The sequence below is a fragment of the Patella vulgata genome, chromosome 2 (assembly GCF_932274485.2).
Source record: "Patella vulgata chromosome 2, xgPatVulg1.2, whole genome shotgun sequence".
NCBI classification, from domain to species: Eukaryota; Metazoa; Mollusca; class Gastropoda; family Patellidae; genus Patella; species Patella vulgata.
The window spans coordinates 85866212-85892042 of NC_065880.2; the positions used below are offsets into that span (position 1 = coordinate 85866212).

At 35.3% G+C, this 25831-nt stretch overlaps 1 protein-coding gene across 2 annotated transcripts in view; it reads right to left on the reverse strand.

Annotated features, from left to right (window-relative positions):
• Positions 1-25831, reverse strand: part of LOC126812095 (RUN and FYVE domain-containing protein 2) — an 86047-nt gene that overhangs the window by 7492 nt on the left and 52724 nt on the right. For both annotated transcript variants that reach the window (XM_050538328.2, XM_050538329.2), the window contains exons 11-14: positions 14651-14748; positions 10949-11035; positions 3247-3376; positions 818-912 (exon numbers count right to left, since the gene is read on the reverse strand). In XM_050538328.2, coding sequence (XP_050394285.2) covers positions 818-912; positions 3247-3376; positions 10949-11035; positions 14651-14748 — 410 coding nt within the window. The remainder of the gene's footprint in view (positions 1-817; positions 913-3246; positions 3377-10948; positions 11036-14650; positions 14749-25831) is intronic.

Genomic DNA, 25831 nt, shown 5'->3' on the forward strand with positions numbered 1-25831 from the left:
AACAAGATACCCCAGGAACAAGATATATCAAGGAAGAACAAGATACCTCAGGGAAAAACAAGACATCTCAGGGAAAAAATAAAAATATTAGGGAAGAACAAGACATCTCCGGGAAGAACAAGATACCCCAGGAACAAGATACATCAAGGAAGAACAAGATATCTAAGGAACAAGATACATCAAGGAAGAACAAGATATCTAAGGAACAAGATACATCAAGGAAGAACAAGATACCTAAGGAGGGAAGAACAAGATACCTCAGGGAAGAACAAGACATCTCAGGGAAGAATAAGTTACCTCAGGGAAGAACAAGACACCTCAGGGAAGAACAAGATACCCCAGGAACAAGATACATCAAGGAAGTACAAGATACCTAAGGGAAGAACAAGATAACCCAGAAACAAGATACATCAAGGAAGTACAAGATACCTAAGGGAAGAACAAGATAACCCAGAAACAAGATACATCAAGGAAGTACAAGATACCTAAGGGAAGAACAAGATAACCCAGAAACAAGATACATCAAGGAAGTACAAGATACCTAAGGGAAGAACAAGATAACTCAGGGAAAAACAAGACATCTCGGGGAAGAATAAGATACAAGAGGCAAGATACATCAAGGAAGAACATGATAGAACAAGATACAGTACCTTATATTAGGAAGTAGTGTTTTGCTGTTACACAATGTAGGAACATGAAATATCGTTTTTTTTTTTTTAATATCTTGATTTTTGTAATTGAAGACTTTACTGATCCTGTCACATACGTGATAATCATTAGCCATCCTTAAATTTTATTTAAGAAGAACTCAACTTACTCTCCAAGTTGTGAACCAAGTTCTGCTAGAGCCCTCTCTTGATCTTGACACATTTCTTGTATTGACTGATACTGACTCTTCAGCTGGTTATATTCCTAGAAAATAATATAAATAAGATGACTGGTCATCAACATCCTGCTCCAAGAAATTCCTAAATAGCAAAAGACAAAACTACTGTGGTAAGTTAATTTAAAGTTTCATAAAGATATCTTGAACAGTTTATGAGATATGCTCCGGAAACGAAATTGGGACAGACGGACACACGGACAGACCTCATTCAATATCCCTCCCTAACTTTGTTTGCCACGGATAATTATTTAAGTCACAAAACTGATTGGTAATAAAGTCTGTCAAAAACCTACCAAATTATTATGTTTTTTTATAAATATTCAGTTGCATTATATTCAAGCCAATTTTTTCCCCATCATCTAGTGCATATATATATTTACATGAGATGTTGAACATTTTACAGCACTGTTTGTTTTGTTTGCATTTTTGTTCTACAGATAGAGAGAGGGAGAGGGGGTTTAACCTCCACTTGACTCATTTCAGGACTATCATGTGGTTCAATTTTATTTCATTAATTTGCTTGCGTGTAGGGGTCTTTAGCAGTTGGAGGAAACCTGGAGAAAACTCACATGGACAGATGACAGTACTCCTTGTCGTGTACAAGCGGGGAATCGAAACCATGCCCCTTGATTCAATAACAGACCTTATGGTGCAATGCTCACACGTTAACCATTCGACCACCCAACCCCACTGATGTTAAAGGAGAAATCCCATATATATTTCAGAGAATATATTTCAAAGAATAAAACTGGCTAATTCTGTGTAGAAGAATCTTAGAACCCTTTATTCTTGTCCTAAGCAACTATCTGAAGAGCTCTAATATGTTTATTAAAGATGCAGTATGCAAGATTTAGTTCAATTAAATATAATGAAAAATTAATATATTGAAAATTTCAATCAAATTACTTTATTCTGGTCGAAGTTAACATAGATAATATGGTACTCGCTAAATTTTAAAATCTCACAATCTGATTAAAACACAGATCCTATTTTGTTTCGTTTTTATAGTTCAAAATTTCGTTTTACTTGTCTTTACAATACTAGGATCTGGCCTTCTACTTGATGTGAGGAATTAGCCAATGAAACGGTATGTTACGGCGAGTTCTTGGCCTTTTTATGCACGGAACTGTGGGAAATCAATGTCTGAAGTCATAGGGTCAAAAGCTGCTCGTTTGACCCCTGATGTGAACTCCCACTATAACTTGTCAGATCTTCACGTAGTGTAGGCCATCGAAAGTATAAATAAACAAAACGAAAAATACATCTGTATTTTAATTAGATTGAAAATCTCATGGTTCAAATGCATTTAAATATTGGCCATCCAATATTCCAGTTGATTAATGTCTAAAACTGATAAATGACTAAAGAGTTGAACTCAACTTGAAGCCAGAAAAACGATTTAGCTCTTACATAATGCATCTTTAATAAGTTGCCATTTAAAGAGAGAGAGAGAGAGAAATGGGTTTAACGTCCACTCGACACAAACTAGGTCATTTCGGGACTAACATATGGTTTAATTTTATTTCAATATTTCGCTTGCGCGTAGGGGTCTTTAGCAGTGGGAGGAAACCGGAGGACCCGGAGAAAACCCACGTGGTTGGACAGGCGACCCTACTCCTTGCCACGTACAACCGGGGATTCGAAACCACGTCAGTCGACTCAATGACAGACTTTATGATACAGCGCGCGCACGCTAACCATTCAGCCATCCAACCCCCCAAGTTGCCATTTAAGAGTTTGAACCTAGTTGCATGACTATCTCCTTGTGCCTGGATAAATCTGTCTACTCTTACTTCTCCTTTAAGTTTAGAGAAAGCTAGATCGGAGACGGTCCTGCACATATGATGTCATATGTGGATTAAGGGTTAGGCTTGGCTCAGGGTTAGGGTCAGCACTAGCCCTGTTTACATCTTGAGACTTTGACGAAATCTGAGAGAGAGAGAGAAATGGGGTTTAACTCCAGTTGACTCAATGACAGACTTTATGATGATACAGTGCGCACATGCTAACCATTCAGCCATCCAACCCCACTGTGCAGGAATGGGATGGATGGTCGAATGGTTAGCACGTGCACGCTGTATCATAAGACCTGTCATTGAGTCAACTGGCGTGGTTTCCAATCCCCGGTTGTATGTGACAAGGAGTAGGGTCGCCTGTCCAACCTCTTGGGTTTTCTCCGGGTCCTCCGATTTCCTCCCACTGCTAAAGACCCCTACGCGCAAGCGAATTATTGAAATGTTAGTCCCGAAATGACCTAGTTTGTGTCGAGTGGACGTTAAACCCCATTTCTCTATCTTACCCATGTGCAGGACCATCTGCGATCTAGTGTTCTCCTTTAAGTTTGTAAATGAATAACTTACCTTTTTCACATCCTTGAGTTGTTGTAATTCAAGATGGTACTGACTACATTTCTCCTTCTCAGCTTCAAGTGTTTTCTGTAACGTTGCTCTCCACTCCCTCTCTATCTTTAGATCAGTTTCCAAGGCACTTCTTTAAAATACAATAAATCATAGCCATATATAAAAATAGAATTGGAAATGAAATGAAATGAAATGGGGTTTAACGTCCTACTGTTGCTCTGAACTGGGCTAATGAAGACGGGCATACGCCATACTGTGTGCTATGAGGGAAATTTTGCCTACTCTTATATCGAATTCAAACTGACAAGGGATCTTTTACGTGCATAGTGCACGCCAATGTGTACACGGGACCTCAGTTTTTCGTCTCATCCAAATGACAAGACAGCTGTCCTTGTCAGGCCCACTTCTTTAAAATAGAATAAATCATACCCATATATAAAAAAAAATAGAAATGGAATATATTAAAGCAACATAATTTCTTATAAGAAATACGAGAGTTGTATATGACCAAGGAACAGAGTATGATGTCATGGCAGCCATCTTGGAATTGTGATATCATATCAAAAATTGAGCTCCACAAATCGATGTAAAATTGTGCAAAGAAAAATTGGTAGAGATGTAGTTTTTTTTTCGAAGACCATCATCAACCACTCTATAGAATATCTATATATTATATAATATAACAACCACTTCTATAGAATATCTAGATATTATCATATAAAACATAACAACCACTTCTACAGAATATCTAGATATTATATAACATAACAACCACTTCTCTATGGCATATCTAGATATTATCATATAAGACCTAATACTATTAAATATAATCAACTTTTTAACCTATCACTCAAGTCATGTTTATGATCTGATCTCGGTCGTGAGCTGACTAATCCCAATCAGTGGTCGTTATTGTCACAAAAACAATGAAATTGACTGATTGGGACTGACTTCGGTGGTCGTAATCCGTAGTAGTGAGTTGCCCGTATTACTGAGTTCAATTTCAAAGGAATATAGAAGAAAAAAATTGGTTCTTTTAATATGTGGTCGTATACGTGAGTTGCCCGTAATACTGAGTTGGTCGTTAAGCGGTACTTCACTGTATATGATCTTAGTTGTAAATAAAGTTCTGTTCTGATCTGGGGCCTGTTTCACGAAATTTTAACTAAGATAAAATCCAAATTTTAATAATTTGATTGGATAATATTAGATTGATTTTAGTGCTTAGCCAATCAAAATTGAGGTATCTACTAAAATTTGGATTTTATCTTTAGTTAAGATTTCGAGAAACAGGGCCCAGAGTTGTAAATAAAGTTCTGTTCTGATCTGGGGCCCGTTTCACAAAATTTTAACCAAGATAAAATCCAAATTTTAGTAATTTGAGTGGATAATATTAAATTGGTTTTAGTGCTTAGCCAATCAAAGTTGAAGTATCTACTAAAATCTGGATTTTATCTTTAGCTAAGATTTCGAGAAACAGGGCCCTGGAATACAAATGACTGGTTTGTTATACAACCAGAGCAGCCTTACAATAAGAGTGTATTCCATATAAACTGTGTTATTGTGTTTTTTATAAGGTGCTCAATCGCTAAATGCCACTCAAGGATCATGTTAATTAGTTTAGTTTATTTCAACATCGTATTAAATTCTTGTAGTCATATCAAATGTTGATTTCACTATTTGAATATTCTAGTCATTATTCAAATTCTATTCTATTCAAATATTCAAATTATATTATATTCTAATATTACAATTCAAATTCTATTCTAATATTACAATTCAAGTTCTATTCTAATATTACAATTCAAATTATATTCTAATATTACAATTCAAGTTCTATTCTAATATTACAATTCAAATTCTATTCTAATATTACAATTCAAGTTCTATTCTAATATTACAATTCAAATTCTATTCTAATATTACAATTCAAGTTCTATTCAAATATTACAATTCTATTCAAATTCTAGTCTTTTATTCTAGTCTTTTATTAAAATTCTATTTGAATATTAAAATTCTATTTGAATATTAAAATTCTATTTGAATATTAAAATTCTATTTGAATATTAAAATTCTATTTGAATATTAAAATTCTATTTGAATATTAAAATTCTATTTGAATATTAAAATTCTATTTGAATATTAAAATTCTATTTGAATATTTGAATATTAAAATTCTATTTGAATATTTGAATATTAAAATTCTATTTGAATATTAAAATTCTATTATTAAAATTCTATTTGAATATTAAAATTCTATTTGAATATTAAAATTCTATTTGAATATTAAAATTCTATTTGAATATTAAAATTCTAGTTGAATATTAAAATTCTATTTGAATATTAAAATTCTATTTGAATATTAAAATTCTATAGAATTAGAATATTCTTTTATTTCTATTCTAAAATTCTTTTATTCAAATTCAAGTCTATTTAAATTCTAATCAAATTCTATTTCAAATATTCAAATTCTATTTCAAATATTCAAATTCTATTTCAAATATTCAATTACTATAATTATAGGGATCTATTTTTTTGGTGCATTTTGGAACCCACGGTCTTCGGGTTACTGCTACAATGCCTTACTTTAAAGGCTCAATACCACTCTTGTTGTAACTGAATAATATGTCCCAATCTTTATTCTAGTCAACAAATTGCACTATTTTACAATATTTCATTTAATTGATGATACAAATTTTATCTTAACACATCTAATTTAAAAATTTTGAAAAATTCAAAATTCAAATGAAACTTTGATTTAAAAATATTTTCGAACTCTCTGGACAAGTAAAATACGATGTAATGGATAATTTACACAACAGGTAGGACACTTAAACATCTAGTACTTAGATAGAGATATTATTTATTTTCTGGAGCTTTTAAGCCAGCAAGAGTGTTATTGTCCCTTTAATGCCTTGACAGTTGGAATTCGAGAAAGCGGAACCGTTGCTGTCAGGACAAAATTTCCCTTATAGAGAGAGAGAGAAATGGGGTTTAACGTCCACTCGATACAAACTAGGTAATTTTGGGACTAACACATGGTTCAATTTTATTTCAATAATTCGCTAGCGCGTCAGGGTCTTTAGCAGTGGGAGGAAACCGGAGGACCCAGAGAAAACCCACAAGGTTGGACAGACGACCCTACTCCTTGTCACGTACAACCGGAAAATTGAAACCACGCCAGTTGACTCAATGACAGACCTTATGATACAGCGTGCGCGCTAACCATTCGTCCATCCAACCCCCAAATTCCCTTATAGCGCACACTGGCTAGCTCGGTTGGTGTAGAAAAGTAGGAAACCAAACCCCATTTCAGTTTATCATCATGGCTATTAAACATGCATTATACAAGAGCTAAATTTGCAAGTCTTTTTTTTAGGCGTGAAATGTTATCTAAATTATTAATTAGACATTAATTAACTTATCCATACCATAATCAACTCTCGATGCCATGGTTAACCTGCAACATTTAGTGGATTTGAATACATTTTGTGATGATAGATAATTTAACTCAAAAATGGATAATCGAGACTTTGTTTATTATTGTACCCATGTTAGTAAAGACAATCCAGGCTAGTCTAAAGTTGAATTGCTAATATCTCGGTTCAGAGTGAAGCAATTTGCCCGAAATTTTCAGCAGATTCCCTTTTCATTATCTATTTTTGAACTATTATAGTGAGAAATGTCAGCTCTTTATCTGATCTTACCTAATGCCACTTTAATGCAGCCCAAGCTAAATGAAAAGAAATGAAATGAAATGGGGTTTAACGTCCTACTGTTCTGCTCCAAACTGGGCTATTGAAGACGGGCATACGCCAAACAGAATTCCAACTGTCAAGGGATCTTTTACGTGCACGCCAACGTGTACACGGGACCTCAGATTTTCGTCCCGTCCATACGACTAGAGAGCTGTCCATGTCAGGTCCTCCATCCTGCATCCCTGACAAGGGGGAAGCACGCCTGAAAATCTGGATGAACTTTCTTGGCCAATGCAGGGATCGAACACCCGACCTCCAGGCTAGCGAGCCAGTGTCTTACCCACTTAGCCATCAAAGTTAAATAAGTCAGTGATCTATAAGATGGCTAACACACCACTATATACCAGGATGGTGACACAAAGACGACAAATAAAACAGACCTGGTTTATGTCAACCTTACCAAGGTTATCGAAGTGAAAATAAAAAATGCTAAGTTTGGTAATATAAAATGCCCTTTCATAAAAAAAAACTTGTCTAGAGCATAGATCAATATTTAATGTAATTTAAAATTGAAAAATATATCATAATTAAATATCAACGCCTGGTTGTCTGTTTATAAAATTTATAAACGACATGTCTAACACATGGTAAAACACTGATTTAATATGAAATGAAATAAACAGACAGTGAGTAATGAAGTTTTATGTTTATGAAGTTTGCGTGATTAATGGAAAATTGGGCTGGGTGGATGAATGGTCTAACACATGCATTTTATATCATAAGATCTGTCATTTAGTCAAGTTCTGTTGGTTCGAAGTTTTATTCAAGTCCTGTTTTCTCCCTTTGCTAAAGATCCCTATGAATTAAAGGGACATTATGTAAGAATTAGATAAAGAGCTGGCCATTCTCGCTATAATAGTTCAAAAATAGATAATGGCTATTCTCGCTATAATATTTCAAAAATAGATAATGGCTATTCTCGCTATAATATTTAAAAAAAAGATAATACAAATTGAATATATTGAAAATTTCATTCAAATTACTTTATTTTGAGTAAAGTTATCAATGGTTGTAGTTTTGAAAAGATGTGTGCTTTGATTGTAACCACTGTACTGGTCGTTCGAGTCTTAGCCTCGCTCCTTGTCAGGCCCTCCGTCCTGCACCACTGACATTGGGAAACCACGCCAGAAAATCCTAATGAACTTTCTCGGCCAACACCGCAAGTGACCCCACAACCTACAGGCCAGCGAGCTAGCATCCTACCCACCCTGGTGTGAAAAATAGGACATTAAACTCAATTTAATTTTAATTTTCCAATAAGTTTCTTCGTAACAATAATCAGCAATATCACTTTAGGTAGAAGAGGACTTAAACCCCTATTGTATAGTAGCGAGAGAGAGAGAGAAATGGGGTTTAACGTCCACTCAACACAAACTAGGTCATTTCGGGACTAACATATGGTTTAATTTTATTTCAATAATTCGCTTGCGCGTAGGGGTCTTTAGCAGTGGGAGGAAACCGGAGGGCCCGGAGAAAACCCACGAGGTTGGACAGGCGACCCTACTCCTTGTCACGTACAACCGGGGATTCGAAACCACACCAGTCGACTCAATGACAGACTTTATGATACAGCGCGCGCACGCTAACCATTCAGCCATCCAACCCCCCTGTATAGTAGCACTGGAATGAAACGTCAAAGTAATAATTAGATAGAAGTTTAACAATACATTATGCAAGATCTATGCAGGTCTTTCATTAAGCCTGAAATGTTATCTAAATTATTAATTATACATTAATTAACTTATCAAGACCATAATCAACTCTCGATGTTATTGCTAGCCGTTCCGATATTTACTGGATTAGGATCCGATCTGTTGCCCAACTCTCATAATGGATAATCAAGACCATGTTTTTTATAGTACCGACTTTAGTAATGATGATTACGCTAAATTCTCTGTTCAGAGTTGATCAATTTTACTGAAATTTTCAGCAAAATCCCTTTTCATTACCTACATTTTAACTATTATAGTGAGAACTGCCAGCTCTTTATTTAATCTCTCATTATGTATCTTTAATTAGTATAATTTCATTTTTTTGTTTTGTTCACTATTTTGCAATATTCTAAATATCCCTGTCAATAACAAAACATAGTGACACAATCTAATTGCACCAATCCATTTATTCGAACTTGGCCTCTTACCCCGAACGTTAATTTGATCAACATATTAAATTGACGCTATGAACTACTACAAGTCATGTTGGGAAAGAAATCTATCAACTGTGGGTTTCCATTCATTCATTCATTCATATTAACGATAGCAACATATAAATACGTTTTATACTCAAGTCACAATTTCTTCTAATAGATTCCCACACTTTTGTGATTTGAATAGCAATAGATTAAAAAAACACTGTAAGGATTATGAAGTCTTATTAATCATATTATTTAATCAATAAAACTACTCAAATTATCAAAGAAGATTTAAAAATATCCTTAAAAGCTAAAAAAAAACCCATCCCTGATCTCCATAATTTTGCTATTAATTAAATTTATCAGCTTAATATTCTACTTTGAATTATAATTTTGTTAAATTTGTCATGACGAGTGATCGAGAGGTGAGATCATATGCAGAAATATCTTTAACAGTGGCTTGACATATAATTGAATTTAAGTATAACATGTATTTAATAGGGCGACACATAGAGAATAACGGGGAGAGAGAGAGAGAGAAATGGGGTTTAACGTCCACTCGACACAAACTAGGTCATTTCGGGACTAACATATGGTTCAATTTTATTTGAATAATTCGCTTGTGCGTATTGGGGTCTTTAGCAGTGGGAGGACACCGGAGGACCCGGAGAAAACCCAGGATGTTGGACAGGCGACTCTACTCCTTGTCACGTACAACCAGGGATTCGAAACCACTCAATGACAGACTTTATGATACAGAGTATAGACCATTCGGCCATCCAACCCTCCTAGAGAATAAAGGGGTGTTCAACACTTATATTCTCTGTCAATGTATCATATCTATTGTAACGTTTAGATGCCACCACTCACCCATTTACAAGGGGTTTTACACAGGCTAAGCCTGTTCCCCAATCTCAAACAATCTTATATATATAAAAAAAAACAACGCTCTCTTTTACTAAACTAGAATTCACTAACCTTCTTGTTCACTAGATGCCAACCACATCCTCCTTTACTACACTAGATTTCACCCACATGCCCTTTTACTAGATGCCACCCATACCCTCTTTTAACAGATTTCACCCACACACCCTTTTACTAGATGCTACCCACACACCCATTTACTAGATGCTACCCATACCCTCTTTTACTAGATGCTACCCACACCCTCTTTTACTAGATTTCACCCACACACCCTTTTACTAGATGCTACCCACACACCCTTTTACTAGATGCTACCCACACCCTCTTTTACTAGATGCTAACCACACCCTCTTTTACTAGATGTTACCCACACACCCTATTACTAGATGCTACCCACACACCCTTTTACTAGATGCTACCCACACCCTCTTTTACTAGATGCTACCCACACCCTCTTTTACTAGATGCTACCCACCATATCTTTACAACACTAGATGCCCCCCCCCCCCTTTACAAGAGGCAATCTATCTCCTTTTTAATTTTAATAGCTGCAAGCCTCATTATTGTGCCAAATGCAATCCATCACCATTTATACTTACCATACTACTTTTCATTACTAAACTTTTCAAAATTCCTGTATCTGGACTACACACATCGCTTATCTATTATGTGCAACCTTACCCTCACTTTTACAAGAAGATAAGCTTATCTACTTTTTACTCGGTACCATCTGTCCCCTATTTTACCACTTGTAGCCCTTCAACTACTTTTCATAGTTCATATTTCCAAAGTAAAATTGAACTCATAATTTCTATCCTGCAGTTATAATTACTGCCCCCTCCCATCCCTCCGTCCCAAAAACACGGCAATAATTTGAAAATATGCATACCTCTTAGCATCTTTATCTGCTAACATCTGTCCTAATTTTCTAGCTGTCTCTTCAGCTGCTTGTTTGTCGGACTGAAACTGTTTTAATCTGTAAATAACATATAACACATGAAGTTACATGGAAAGTCGGAAAGTCAACCTTGAATTACATTTGAAATAGGAAGCCATGGTGCTGCAGAGAGTAAAGGTTAAAGGTCCAAGCAATAACCAGGAAATGAAATGGGGTTTAACGTCCTACCTGAGTCAATTTGTTCACACACATGAATTCAGATGTGCCAATGCGCAGATCAATGTGACAAAAGAAGATAACATTCACTGAAAAGGATGTGGACAAAATAATAAAATTGCTAAAAAATAATGAGTAGCTTACTGCTTTACTTTATTATTATCACATCAGATGCAGTGTGGCATCTTTAATCATCCAATGCCCCGTGCCTGGCACATGCTCCGAAAGGAAATGAAATGAAATGGGGTTTAACGTCCTAATGTTCTGCTCTGACTGGGCTAATGAAGACGAGCATACACCATACAGTGTGCAATGAGGGAAATTTTGCCCGGACAGCGACACTATGGCCTACTCTTATACCAAATTCCAACTGCCAAGGGATCTTTTATGCACACTCCAATACATACATGGGATCTTGTTTTTTCGTCACATCCGAAAGACCAGAGAGCTGTCCTTGTCAGACCCTGTCCTGCACCAATGAAGGGGAAACCACATCGGAAAATCACGATGAACTTTCTCAGTCTATGCAGAGACAGAACACCATACCTCCAGGCTAGCGAGCCAGTGTCTAACCCACTTAGCCACCATGTATCCGATCTCCAATAAGCAGAATTAGCTCTTGCATGAAGGACCTTTAACATGGTCAAATATATAAAAAAAAGTCCCTTAAGTCATTTTCGGGTTAGAGAATCCCTTGTAAACTACAATATTGTGAAAAGGAATATCTGCCAACACCGGGAGCAAACCCACAAACTTCAGGCTAGCAAGCCAACGTTTTACTCACTTAGCCACCGTGGGGGTCCCCACTAATTAGAAAGGTCTCCGGTTCAAGGTTTTTAAACCGATTATTTGAGAAAATGTGAGAGGTTTTGAGAGATACAGTAAAGCTGTAAAATGGCCATGTCTTTACACTCTGCATAGACAAATATATTTGAGTTGTATAGATATATATTACAAGACATAGGGTCGCCTGTCCAACCTCGTGGGTTTTCTCAGGGTCCTCCGGTTTCGTACCACTGCTAAAGACCCCTATGCACAAGTGAATTATTGAAATAAAAATTAAACCATATGTTAGTCCCGAAACGACCTAGTTTGTGTCAAGTGGATGTTAAACCCCATTTCTCTCTCTATGGTTATATAATAATATTGCTACTTGAAGACGCTTGCTACCAAGTTAAAATTTGACACAGAAAATGTCATTCAATAAAATAGGATCAAGGAAATTAGAAAGAAGAGACACTGACAGTACTTGAAATACAACACAGACAAATAGGCATCAGAAATAAACACTTAAAATATCTCCCCAATACATTCAACCAATTTCAACGTTATATCGCAAAAAAATATATTGTCACAAAAAGTGTCTGCTAATTTCAATGGAAGTGAACAAAACTGTCTAGATGTTTATTTTAAAAATGAAATGAAATGAAATGAAATGGGGTTTAACGTCCTACTGTTCTGCTCCTATACTGGGCTATTGAAGACGGGCATACGCCATACAGTGTGCTATGAGGGAAATTTTGCCCGGGCAGCGGCACAATGGCCTACTCTTATATCGAATTCCAACTGCCAAGGGATCTTTTACATGCACGTCAATGTGTACACGGGACCTCGGTTTTTCGTCCCATCCGAACGACTAGACAGCAGTCCTTGTCTGGCCCTCCGTCCTGCATCACTGACAAGGGAAAACCACACCGAAAAATTAAATGAAATTAAAAGTGGTTTTACTCTTCTCCACTAACTGAGCTAATGAGAGAGAGAGAGAGAGAGAGAGAGAGAGAGAGAGAGAGAGAGAGAATTGATGTGGTTTAACCTCCACTCAACCCAAACTAAGTCATTTTGGGACTAACATATGGTTCAATTTTATTTCAATAATTCACTTGCGCGCAGGGGTCTTGAGCAGTGGAAGGAAACAGGAGGACCTGGAGAAAACTCATGCGGTTGGACAGGCAACCCTATTCCTTGTCACGGACAACCAGGGAATCAAAACCACGCCAGTTAGCTCAATGACAGACCTTATGATACAACGTGGACATGCTAACCATTCGACCATCCAACTCCCCTAATGGGATTCACCATTCTACCTTTCACCACCAAGCAAGTAAAGTCAGGAATATCATGCCTTGCAGTCTGCTATTAGTGAAATTTGGCCAGAGGTGTTTTCTTTTTATACTTCAATGAATATAAACTAGAAATGGATGTTTTAGGTCTTGACAAGCCCATATCTATATTTCCAGTTTCTATAAATACTCACACCTTTTATAATACTGTAAAGAACTTTGGCTTATACAATTGCTATAACATAATTTGTCATTGAGTCAACTGGCGTGGTTCGATTCCCTGGTTTAAGTGACAAGGAGTTTCTCTCTCTAAATCCCAGTCCTTCACATTTATAAAATTGTGGGGGAGTCATAAAAAGCATCTGCCAATTTCAAAAATAAGAAAAAAGCTTCCGTAAAAAAACTCTTCTTATTGATATTGATTTGCAAGAGTAATTCTACATTTTTTTTTAATTAATGGGAGTCAAATTGTATTTATGCTTTAGTCTTGTTTAATATTTGGTGAGAATTATCATCAAACAGAAACTGAAAGTTTTTTATCAATCGCAATATCTAGGAGAGTAATTTAGCTAATTTGCAGGACACTTTAATGACTACCACAAAGGAAAGTTGATGTGCATTGAGAGGAGGAGTGAAAGCGGCAAAGCGCATCTTAATCGTGAATGAATGAAATCCCATTCCACTTCATTTCGATTCCAAACCCATTAAAGATACATTATGGGAGATAAGATAAAGAGATGGCAGTTCTCGCTATAATAGTTAAAAACTAGATAGTGTAAAGGTAATTTGCTGAAAATTTCAGTCAAATTGATCCACTATGAGCCGAGAACAAAGCGGGTGAAATTTTCGCATAGTCTCTGTCATCATTACTAAAATCATTAATATAAACAGCATAGTCTCGATTATCCAATGTTTTGATTTAATTATCAATGGCCGTTAAGCGTCATATAGGAATCTAATCCAGCCAACATCGACTATGTCTGGATAAAATATAAGTTAATTAATGTCTAATTGACAATTTAGATAACATTTCAGGCCTAAAGAAAGACTTGAATAAGCAGATTTTGCTCTTGCATAATGTATGTTTAAATTAGTATATCAAAATGGGATAACTAGTAATATTATTAATAGACACCATATATCGTGAACCAGGTTATAGTGAGGTACTGGCCACAAGTTCACAAAGCATTCACAGTTAAGAATGTACTCAACTTTCAAGCACTGTTCATGAGAAATATGTTTGATCCAGAAACACAAAACTTTGCACATAGTTTCTTACTGATGTATTTGATATATTAAAACAACAAAAGTTTTATAAAGGGCTATATTTTAATTAAAATACGGCGAACAATTTTGAGTAAATTCTTAACTTGAGTCTGAGAATGCTTTGTTAACTCGAGGCCCTGTTTGTACAAACCTGTTCTCCATTTCTGTCATGGTATTGATCAACTGATTTGTCTTTTCTTCTAATCTTCCAACCATCTCCGTCTTATGCTTTAAACTTCCTTCACAAGTCTACAAATAAATAATATAGGTTTTGAATATATCTTCACAAATCTTTAAAAAATCATACAGTTTTTCATTCCTTAAAGCTGCATTGATCATCATTAGCATTTTTAGACCATCTCTAATTGTTCACAGCTCAATTTATACTGCAATAAAATTTAATTCAATTAAAGATACATTAAATGGGAGATTAAATAAAGAGTTGGTAGTTCTCGCTATAATAGTTAAAAAAATTAATGTAAATAGAATATACTGAAAACCTCAGTCAAATTGCTCCACTATGAACCAAGATGTTAGTTACTCAAGTCGGTACGATAAAAAACAAAGTCTCAATAATCCATTTTGACGTTATCTATTACAAAATGTATTCAAATCCACTAAACATTGCGCGCTAACGATGGCATCAAGAGTTGATTATGGTCTGGATAAGTTAATTAATGTCTAATTCATAATTTAGATAACATTTAAAGCTTAAAGAAAGACCTGCAATAAGCAGATTTAGTTCTTGCATAATGTATGTTTTAGACCATATCTAATTGCTCACAGCTTATCCACACTGCAATAAAATTCATACCAATTAATCAACTGATTTGGATTCAATCAGATTAAAAAGATGTTACTTATATGTGGCACTGGCTTGTTGATATAGATCTCTCTGATTTCATCTCTCAGAGTTAAATATATCAGTTTTAAAAGGGCATCGTTATAGATGTTTACATAGCAAACAACAATGGTCCGATTATTGGATTCACCATTGGTAATTGGCCGTTAAGTGGCCTATCAGTAGAAATCGGTATTGGCCAATACACAGCCATTTTGACCATTCCTTGCATAGTCGATATCTGTTCACACAGATTCAGCAAATAACTTTATTATATTATTCAAATTGTGAACAAATCATTCACTCTTGCTAGGCACTAAGCCCTTTTATTTTACTTGTCGTGTGCGTGACTATTTAGACATAATACAAGACTCAAAGAAATGCTGTCATGCTTTGTCAGCTCATTTTAGCTACGGCATTTTCATATTTTTGGTGCCTTAGTAGAAAAATCCTTATTTCACTGTCATGCTCTATCAATTAATCATGCAACAAATAATTAAGTGCTCAATAGATGTTATTTTTTTTTTTTTTAATTCTGTAGGAAGCGTACATGTAACCTAATCATTCCTTCAATAAACAGTACCATAGTTTCCCGACTAACAATGACATACATCTACATCAACTACCATGTCATTCAGGCATTTTAATGTGTATTATTCTTTAATGAGTCACTATTGGTAATTGTAGCCCCCTATGTGGCCCTGAGTTCACAGAGCATTGTTAGACTTAAGTTTAGAATTTAATCAAAATTGTTTGCCTTATTTTAACTAAAATATCACTTTTTATAAGACTTTTGTTTTAATACATCATTCAGAAAATATGTGCAAAGTTTTGTGTTTCTGAATCAAAGATATTTCTCATAAACAGTGATTGAAAGTTGAGTTAATTCTTAACTTAAGTCTGAGAATACTTTGTGAATTTGGAGCCAGTATTGGCTGATATATTTCACTGTTTTACTGTCAACATCTGATATTGGTAAAACCGATAGTAGCCATATCGGTACATAGCTAATATCAGCACCTACTTTATCGTCTGGAATTTGACAAAAAATGATAAGGAGCGATTTATCACTGAAAAAAATCGTAATGAGACTCCTGTCACAACAATAGAATCCAATCACATTCTTATCCGTAAATAAAACAAAAATCTATCATACACACGGCGATGATTTGACATAAAACAAAAATCTATCATACACACGGGGATGATTTGACATTTTCAAAATTAACAATGATCATAATGTACCAAAATCTCAACACTTCTAATTACATTTTAATACATAATCCTTCATTATGGTGTGTCTATCTTCCTTTTTGTTTAAAAAAGCTATAAAAAAAAAAAGCCAAACCAGAAAACTGCACGTAAATAACATGTCAATATCCCAAACTACTCCATCTTTTCTTAGTTTTAAAATGTGATTTTTAATCCGTAAAGAATAATAAGAGAAACCAGCGGCTGCCAGGCAGGATACGCCCACATTTTTCAAGAGATGGTAGAGAACAAGCTAACAAAAAGCGATTTTTTGTAATATCAAGGGCCATAATCCAGGAAGGTACGATCAGATATGTGCGAATATCGACAGGAACCAAGATCTTTGGGTTATAAACATGCATTTCAAGTTTCATTAAAATCGGATCACAGTCCATTTTGTCTGGCAGTTTTCGTCTGATTTTCACGAAATTCGAACTATACCAACATTACGGTGTAACATTTTTGAAAATGAGATAATAATTGTGACCTCTAGAGGGACCACAAGCTAAAAACAGGATTTTTTGTACAATCAGGGGCCATAATTCAGGAAGTTACGATCCGATATGCGCAAATATCGACAGCAACCAAGATCTTTGGGTTATAAACATGCATTTCAAGTTTCATCAAAATTGTAAGCTCTAGAGTGTCCACAATCTTGATATACCAGATGTTTACACTATTTGAGTAGACGGATGGCCATTTTGTCTGGCAGTTTTGGTCCTATTTTCATGAAATTCGAACTAAACCAACAATATGGTGTAACGGTGACATATTCAAACGTTTTTTAAATCAGATAATAACTGTGACCTCTTGACGGACCACAAGCTAAAAACAAGATTTTTTGTACAATCAGGGGACATAATTCAGGAAGTAACGATCTGATATGCGCGAATATCGAAAGCAACCAAGATCTTTGGGTTATAAACATGCATTTCAAATTTCATCAAAATCGGGTGAAAATTGTGACCTACCATATTTTTACTCTTACTGGGAAAAATATTTTACCATTGGTACACGAATCGTGTACCATAATGTCTTTCAACGCCATTTGTAACACAGGACTCCAAGAACAAAGATAGACAAAGTCTACAAGGTATGTCAAACGGTGACGTCATATTCTGATCTGGAGAGCCTGCGCAATAATTATTATCGGTGTAGATCGCTACAAATTGCCATTCTATTGAGACTTCTGGCGTATTTCGCCGAACATAACTGATTAGAAATTATAGTAAAATCAGAAACGATTGAATGTAAATCAGTTTATATACATTCATATTACATCATTATATTCGTTGCAACCCATTTGTGTCAATTTCTAGGTCCCAAATATGAGCGATTTAGCTCCTTTAAATGCAACCCTATAATAATAATAATAATAATGACAGTATATATATATATTTCCATAGTGCATAAACATGGTTTCCACAGTTTCTAATGTGCTACGAGTTCATTAGAATAATTATTGTTCTCAATGTCATTATCACAAAGGACCTTCAACAAGGAAAGTTTTCAGTTTGTTCTTAAAACTAGATAGAGATGACTCTAGACGTATGTCATGTGTGATGGGAACTGATTCCAAAGAAACGACGCCGAGTATGAAAATACATGTTTTTCAGTCTCTCAAATTAATTAAATTTCCATATTATATTGATAACTGTAAAATAACAAAATATGATGTAATCTAAAACTCACAAACAGGGGTGATTAATGATGATAAGCAGCTCATCGGTGTCATTTAATAACTAATTAGAGAGAGAGAGAGAGAGAGAGAAAGAGGGAGGTTTAACCTCCACTCGACACAAACTAGGTCATTTCGTGACTAAATATGGATCAATTTCATTTCAATAATTCGCATGCGCATAAGGGTCTTTAGCTGTGGGAGGAAACGGGAGGAAACCCACGACGTTGGACAGACAACCCTACTCCTTGTCATGTACAACCCGGAAATCGAAACCACACTAGTTGACTCAATGACAGACCTTATGATACAACGTGCATGCGCTAACCATTCGGCCATCCAACCCTCCTTGATTAATTAACAGCATTAATTAACATTTGAAGCAGCTGCTCGTGGTTTGAGGGATTATGAACACTTTGTAAACTATTGTGAAAGTTAAATCTTTTAAATGAAATGAAATGAAATGGGGTTTAACGTCCTACTGTTCTGCTCCTAAACTGGGCTAATGAAGACCGGCATACGCCATACAGTGTGCTATGAGGGAAATTTTGCCCGGGCAGCGGCACTACGGTCTACTCTTATATCGAATTCCAACTGCCAAGGGATCTTTTACGTGCACGCCAATGTGTACACGGGACCTCGGTTTTTCGTCCCATCCGAACGACTAGACAGCTGTTTTTGTCAGGCCCTCTGTCCTGCATCACTGACAAGGGGAAACCATGCTGGAAAATCTGGATGAACTTTCTCGGCCAATGCAGGGATCGAACACCCGACCTCCTGGCTAGCGAGCCAGGGTCTTTCCCACTTAGCCACGTGATCCCCCAAATCTTTTAAAGGAGGGTTGACCAAGCTGTTACATACCATGAGCCAATTTGTTCACACTCATGAATTCAGATGTGCCGATCCGCATTAAATAGTTACAGAACGATTGCAGAACAAAAATACATCTTTCCTAGTTTGAATCGTTTAGCATTAATACTATATATTAAAGATACATTATGGGAGATTAGATAATGTAAAGGGAATATGCTGAAAATTTCAATCAAATTGTTGCACTCTGAATCGAGATATTTGCATTTGAATTTTAGGCCTAGTCTCGATGATCATTACTAAAGTCGGTACAATAAAAAAACATAGTCCTGATTATCCATTTTTGGATTAAATCATCAATGAGTGTTGAGCAGCAAATCGGATTCAAATCCAGTGAAAATCCGACACACAAGATGACATCGAGAGTTGGTTATGGTCTTGTCATGTTAATAAATGTCTAATTAATAGTATATATAACATTTCAGACCTAAAGAAAGACCTACAATTTGCAGATTTAGCTCTTGCACAATGTATGTTTAACTGAAAACAGACAAAAGAAGATAGCATTCAAAAGGATGTGTACAAAATAATTTGTAACATGGACGGGAAATCTTCCTTTGTTCTTTTCGTTGTATAAGCAGATTGTTTTCCCTCTAGTAGATTGGGTGGAGCTTAACCGTGCAATAACTAGACATGTTCAATGTTATTGCACTCTTTTGCTGATTTACACTAGTTTTAGTAGAAATCATATAGAGAAGTGGGGTGGGTTTTCTGTGCAATAACACCGTGCATGTTGAGCAGGTGTCAATGTCACAAGTCATTTATAGCACGCTTCATTCGTTAACAGGTTTAACATCTTGACCTGTGGTCTCGATGTTTAAACCTGTTAACGAATGAAAGCTGTGCTATAAGAGAGAGAGATAGAGAGAAATGGGGTTTAACGTCAACTCGACACAAACTAGGTCATTTCGGGACTAACATATGGTTTAATTTTATTTCAATAATTCGCTTGCGCGTAGGGGTCTTTAGCAGAGGGAGGAAACCGGAGGACCCGGAGAAAACCAACGAGGTTGGACAGGCGACCCTACTCCTTGTCACGTACAACCGGGGATTCGAAACCACGCCAGTTGACTCAATGACAGGCTTTATGATACAGGACACACATGCTAACCATTCGGCCATCCGAGTTTGTGTCCAGTGGACGTTAAACCCCATTTTTCTCTCTCTCTCTCTCCAATTAAAGACATCATTTAGCTTTTGCATAATGTATGTTTAATGAGCAGTAGAACAGGACAGATGTCATTAACATCAATGCACACTATATCTGTTGTCTCTCGTCTCCAACTACAGACAATTATAATATCATTCAAAACAAATAAACAATGCATTAAAGTTGTATAAATCACATAATAATTTTAGCTTGATACTTCACGAAATCCTATGATCTTGTACTTTTCTGTAAAGTCAAATTAATCATTTACCACTAATCTGTCCAAAAAAGTAATTCTAAAAAAAGAAAAAATCTGTTGGTTTAATCATTTCATCAGACTTCCTTAATTTCTATATCTTAAAAGAGCAAACTTCCATAAACATAATCATTTACATGACTTTCGTAAATTTAATACCTGAAAAAAAATGTCCTTAATGTAAACATTTTTATCAGACTGTCTAGGTTAACTTCACCTGGTGGAATGAAATGGGATGTAGTTTGATATCTTGTCAAAACAATATTCTGTTATTCTAAAAGACAGATTTCAATACAGATATAATTCAATATAGATTTCAATACAGATTGCAATAAAGAAAGAACTCAATACAGATTGCATAAAAGAAAGATTTCAATTCAGATTGCAATAAAGACAGATTTGAATACAGATTTCAATACAGATTGCAATAAAGAAAGAATTCAATACAGATTTCTATACAGATTTCAATACAGATATAATTCAATATAGATTTCAATACAGATTGCAATAAAGAAAGAATTTAATACAGATTTCAATACAGAAATTTAAATTCAATACAGATTGCAATACAGATTTCAATAAAGAGAGATTTCAATACAGATTGCAATGAAGAGAGAATTCAATACAGATTTCAATAAAGAGAGATTTCAATACAGATTGCAATAAAGAGAGAATTCAATACAGATTTCAATAAAGACAGATTTCAATAAAGAAAGAGAGAATTCAATAAAGAAAGATGGATTTCATAAAGAAAGACAGATTTTGATTCATACTCAACTTACACTGTCTGTCTACAATTAGCTCCGCTTGAGAACAGACACTAAGCTAGTTAACCAACATTTTAATTCCTAAATCAACGATTTTAGTCAAAAACTCTAAGTATACTTCAAATATTTTGAGAAATATTTATTCTGTTCAAATTTAACTTCATTGAAAGGGTTTATTTAGTCTTTGTGTGTGTATGGCAGATATGAAAAGGAGTAGAATCACTTTCGCCTAAGTCGGATCTAAGTGGACTGACCAATTTTATCCGAGTTAAGCAAAGATCTGAGTTAGCCGTAGACCAAAATTCAATCGTAGCTCATTTAGAAATAAACTTTCAAGTTTTTGTTCGTATGTGCGAGTAGATAACTTCCGTTTTGGTGCGAGTAGATAACTTCCGTTTTTTCAGCATCTTTGAAAAATGTCCTAAATTTTCCCGGTATGTTTCTCGAACAGCAGACAGCGAGTTTCAAATTTTCCCTGAAAATTCTATTATTGCTTTGCGTCAAATCGGCTGATTGGAGTCAAAATGATAGGGGAAAGTATTTTAGGGCTCTGTGCATGGAATACCTAACCGCGTTTTAGACCATCGGGACAAAACTGACATAGTCAAATTCAGAACATACTGCTGATCCGACTTAGATAGATGTCCGTGTGCAGAATGATTTTGATTAAGACATATTAAAAAAAAAATGAAGACAGATTTAAAATATAACAGATTTTGATTATGACAGATTTCAAGAATGAAAGACTACTATTCCATTTGCGCCAGGGGGGTTGGATGGCCGAATGGTTAGCACGTGTGTGCTGTATCATAAAGCCTGTCATTGAGTCAACTGGCGTGGTTTCGAATCCCCGGTTGTACGTGACAAGGAGTAGGGTCGCCTGTCCAACCTCGTGGGTTTTCTCCGGTTCCTCCGGTTTCCTCCCACTGCTAAAGACCCCTACGCGCAAGTGAATTATTGAAATAAAATTGAACCATATGTTAGTCCCGAAATTACCTAGTTTGTGTCGAGTGGCCGTAAAACCCCATTTCTCTCTCTCCATTTGCGCCAATAAATATTGAGGAAAAACAGACAGAGTACTAAAGAAAAGAAAGGTATAAGGCATAAAAATTGATTTTCCCCTGAACGCTTTGAAAACAATTTTCTTTATGCTGCGACTATGACAACAGATATCATTGTGAGCTAGTGATCGCTATGAGGAAGGAGATTTTCATCAACTTATAAAAAAATCAAGGCAACAGTGAAGCTGATGTCAACCGCCGTAATCCCAATATAAATAGGTGACACATATTTATTAATTGCACATCTATCTTTTTGAAAAGTATTGAGCAATCAAACTGATTATCGATGCTTTGTGTAATCAGAAACTGTTTACGATCAAACTCAGTCAAGGTTTTGAAGTACCTGGTAAGGAAACACCAAGTTTGAACATTCTATCTCAATTAGTAGAGTTATTGTGTTCCAAAGTCTTGACCACAGGTTGCAAAAAAAAACACAACAGTTGGAAATAAAATATATAGGAAGTAAATGAAATATACACATATTTTAATGCAATCTAATTACATTTAATTGCTGCCAGAACCTGTGCTTCCAGCGTCATGGAATACACTAATAGATAAATAACATCTAGTAATTGGATTAATTTCCCCTTCCTTATACCATCATTTTAATTATATGTGATTATCAAAACCTGATCAAATCATATTTTATCAATGCTTGATAATGACGAGAGAAGTCAAGTCAAAACATCGTTCAGTAATAAGCAGTAATTGTATTCCATAGAACTGATAAAGACTAGAAAAGCCTAGTTGAAACATCGCTCAGTAATATGCAGTAATTGTATTCCATAGAATTGTGACCTGTATATTCCAGTTCAATTACTAAATGCCATTGAAACAATTTGTCAAAAAAGGACCCATTAATAAAAATCTGTTTTTCATTTTTTCAAAATTTAAATTTTCATTGAATGATCAAGCTGGAAAAAAGTGTATACTTCAAACATTGATAAGCATATTTGTTTGGCTTTGAGTTCTGGCCCATGCGAATGTTTAGTATCAAAAAACATTCAATATTGTGGATTTAGCTGGTCATGTTACCAGAAATCATTGAAAATCAATAGATCTCAAACTCTGTGTATAAATTTTAAGTCATTTCAGGACTAACATATGGTTCAATTTTATTTCAATAATTCACTTACGCGTAGGGGTCTTTAGCAGTGGGAGGAAACCGGAGGAACCGGAGAAAACCCACGAGGTTGGACAGGCGAGGAAATGGGAGGACCCTGAGATAATTCAGGAGGTATGTAAAAGATCCCTTGGCAGTAGGAATTTGATGAAGGGTAATCGGAAACAGTAACACCACTTTCCGGGGTACATTTCTGTCATGAAATGGGGTATAACGTCCTACTGTTCTGCCCAGACAGACATACACCATATACAGTGTGCTATGAGGGAAATTTTTCCCGGACAGTGGTGCTACGTCCTACTCTTGTGTCAAATTCCAACTGTCAAGGGATCTTTTACGTACACGCCACAGTAAACACCGAACCTCATTTTTTGCATCCCATCCGAACGACTGCACATCGTCCCTTGCCAGGCCCTCCGTCCTGCACCACTGACAAGGGGGAACCACTCCGGAACATCCTGATGAACTTTCTCAGCCAAAGCTGGGATTGAACAATTATCTGTCGTTGCAGGCAGACTGCATTGCGTAATGTGTATGCCCTTCGATCCTTATTAGCTTAGTTGGTACTGAAGTAGGACATTAAATCCCATTTCATGTTTTTTTCATTACAGATTTTGCATCTTAATATTTGTAAACAAGAGCTAACGATTTTAATTAATTAAGTAAGACAAACATTGAATGTTAGCCATGAAGTGTATACAAAAAAATCTGACAAACTCAAACTCTAATTACAAAACATCTCTCTGATTAATTTCTCCTAATTAGCTTTTTTCATTGTTTATTTCTCACTATCATTTTGACAGTAAATTCAAAATCACAATTATTACGGATATTGTTAATTAATTAATGTTAGAGTTGTGTGGAGCGTGTGCTGTCGTGTTATTCTGAGTGTGTGAGCGTGTCAAAGAGGGATTGACAGTGACACCTACTCTAGTTTTACTGTCCTATAAAACAATGTGAGAAGACGACACATTCTCTTTGTATCAGAAATCAAACTAGAAAGGAGAGACAACACGAGGGAGGTTTTAGAGAGACAGATTGGCAAACTTAGAATACATCTCGTTGAGGAAACAGAATTACTGGATTTAAACAAGAAAAGGTTTGTTTTTACATTTTTTTTACTTTTAATATGTTTTTTTTTTTTTTTTTTTTATTCCACCCTTTATATATATCACTTTTCATATGTTGATATTGACTATACCAGTTTCTTGAAGAAAATAATCGGAATTTGATCTTGTTCATACCAGTTCCTGGACAGCACAAAACCACCTAAAACTCGGCTTAATCTATTTGTTAAGGCCGGCTCAATTTTCGTCCAGGTTGCTGAGATGTAAATAAGGTTAGGGCATGTGATCGTTGGTGAGATTGTTGTAGGTTAGGGTTAGGGTAAGCATTGGGACTAGATCCCGGTTTAGGGTTAGGGTTGGGATTAGCGCTAGCCCTGTTTACATCTTGTGACCTTTGATCAAACTTGAAGTTGGCCTTATCAATTAAATCTAACCCGAAAAAAAAAACCTGTTCCTGAGACTGCCTCAAATCACCGGAGATGTGAATAGCTCTCCATAGGAGCGTATACTAGCTCTTGGGTGTGCGACAGCTATACACATATGACCTAAGATGTTTTAATAGATAGGGCTCTCCAAATGCCAAATAGTTGAGTGGAATATAAATTTGGTTAAAAAGACAAAATAGACAAAAAGCGAAAAACTAATTTAAAAACTTTATGAAATCATTTAAGTTTGAGGAAAGTAGTAATTATATCATTTGTATGTTAAAATAAATGGGGTGTAACAGAAGCATCTTATTTCTCGACACAAATCGGGCTAATGTACATGTATATAGGCAGGAAATGTATATTGGGTTTGACCAAGGTTTAATTAAAAAACCTAACTTCAGTCCAATTTCTAAAATAAAATGAAATCTGTTTCCCTGCCTTAGCCGACTAAAATTTCTAAATGATTTCACAGAAAACTAAATGAAATTTTTTCTACCATTTTACACACAGACAATATAAATATATAATATATTTGTCACTTATTCACAAACGGTAACTTTTTATTCAATTTATAATATTGACTGCGTATATAGATTGATTGTAAGCTACCTTGGGACTGACGATTTTATATATATCAAATTTACAAAAAAGGTAATCGAAATATGAGAAAATCCCTTCAGTTTCATTTATCATATACATTGAAAAATTTTCTTTTTACTTCTTGCAATTTTTATAAGATATTAATTAGTTAATTTTGGGGAAATATACACATTAAAAAGATCATGGACAGCTTTAAATTTAATCTATTTATCATATACATTGAAGATTTTTCTGAAGGCT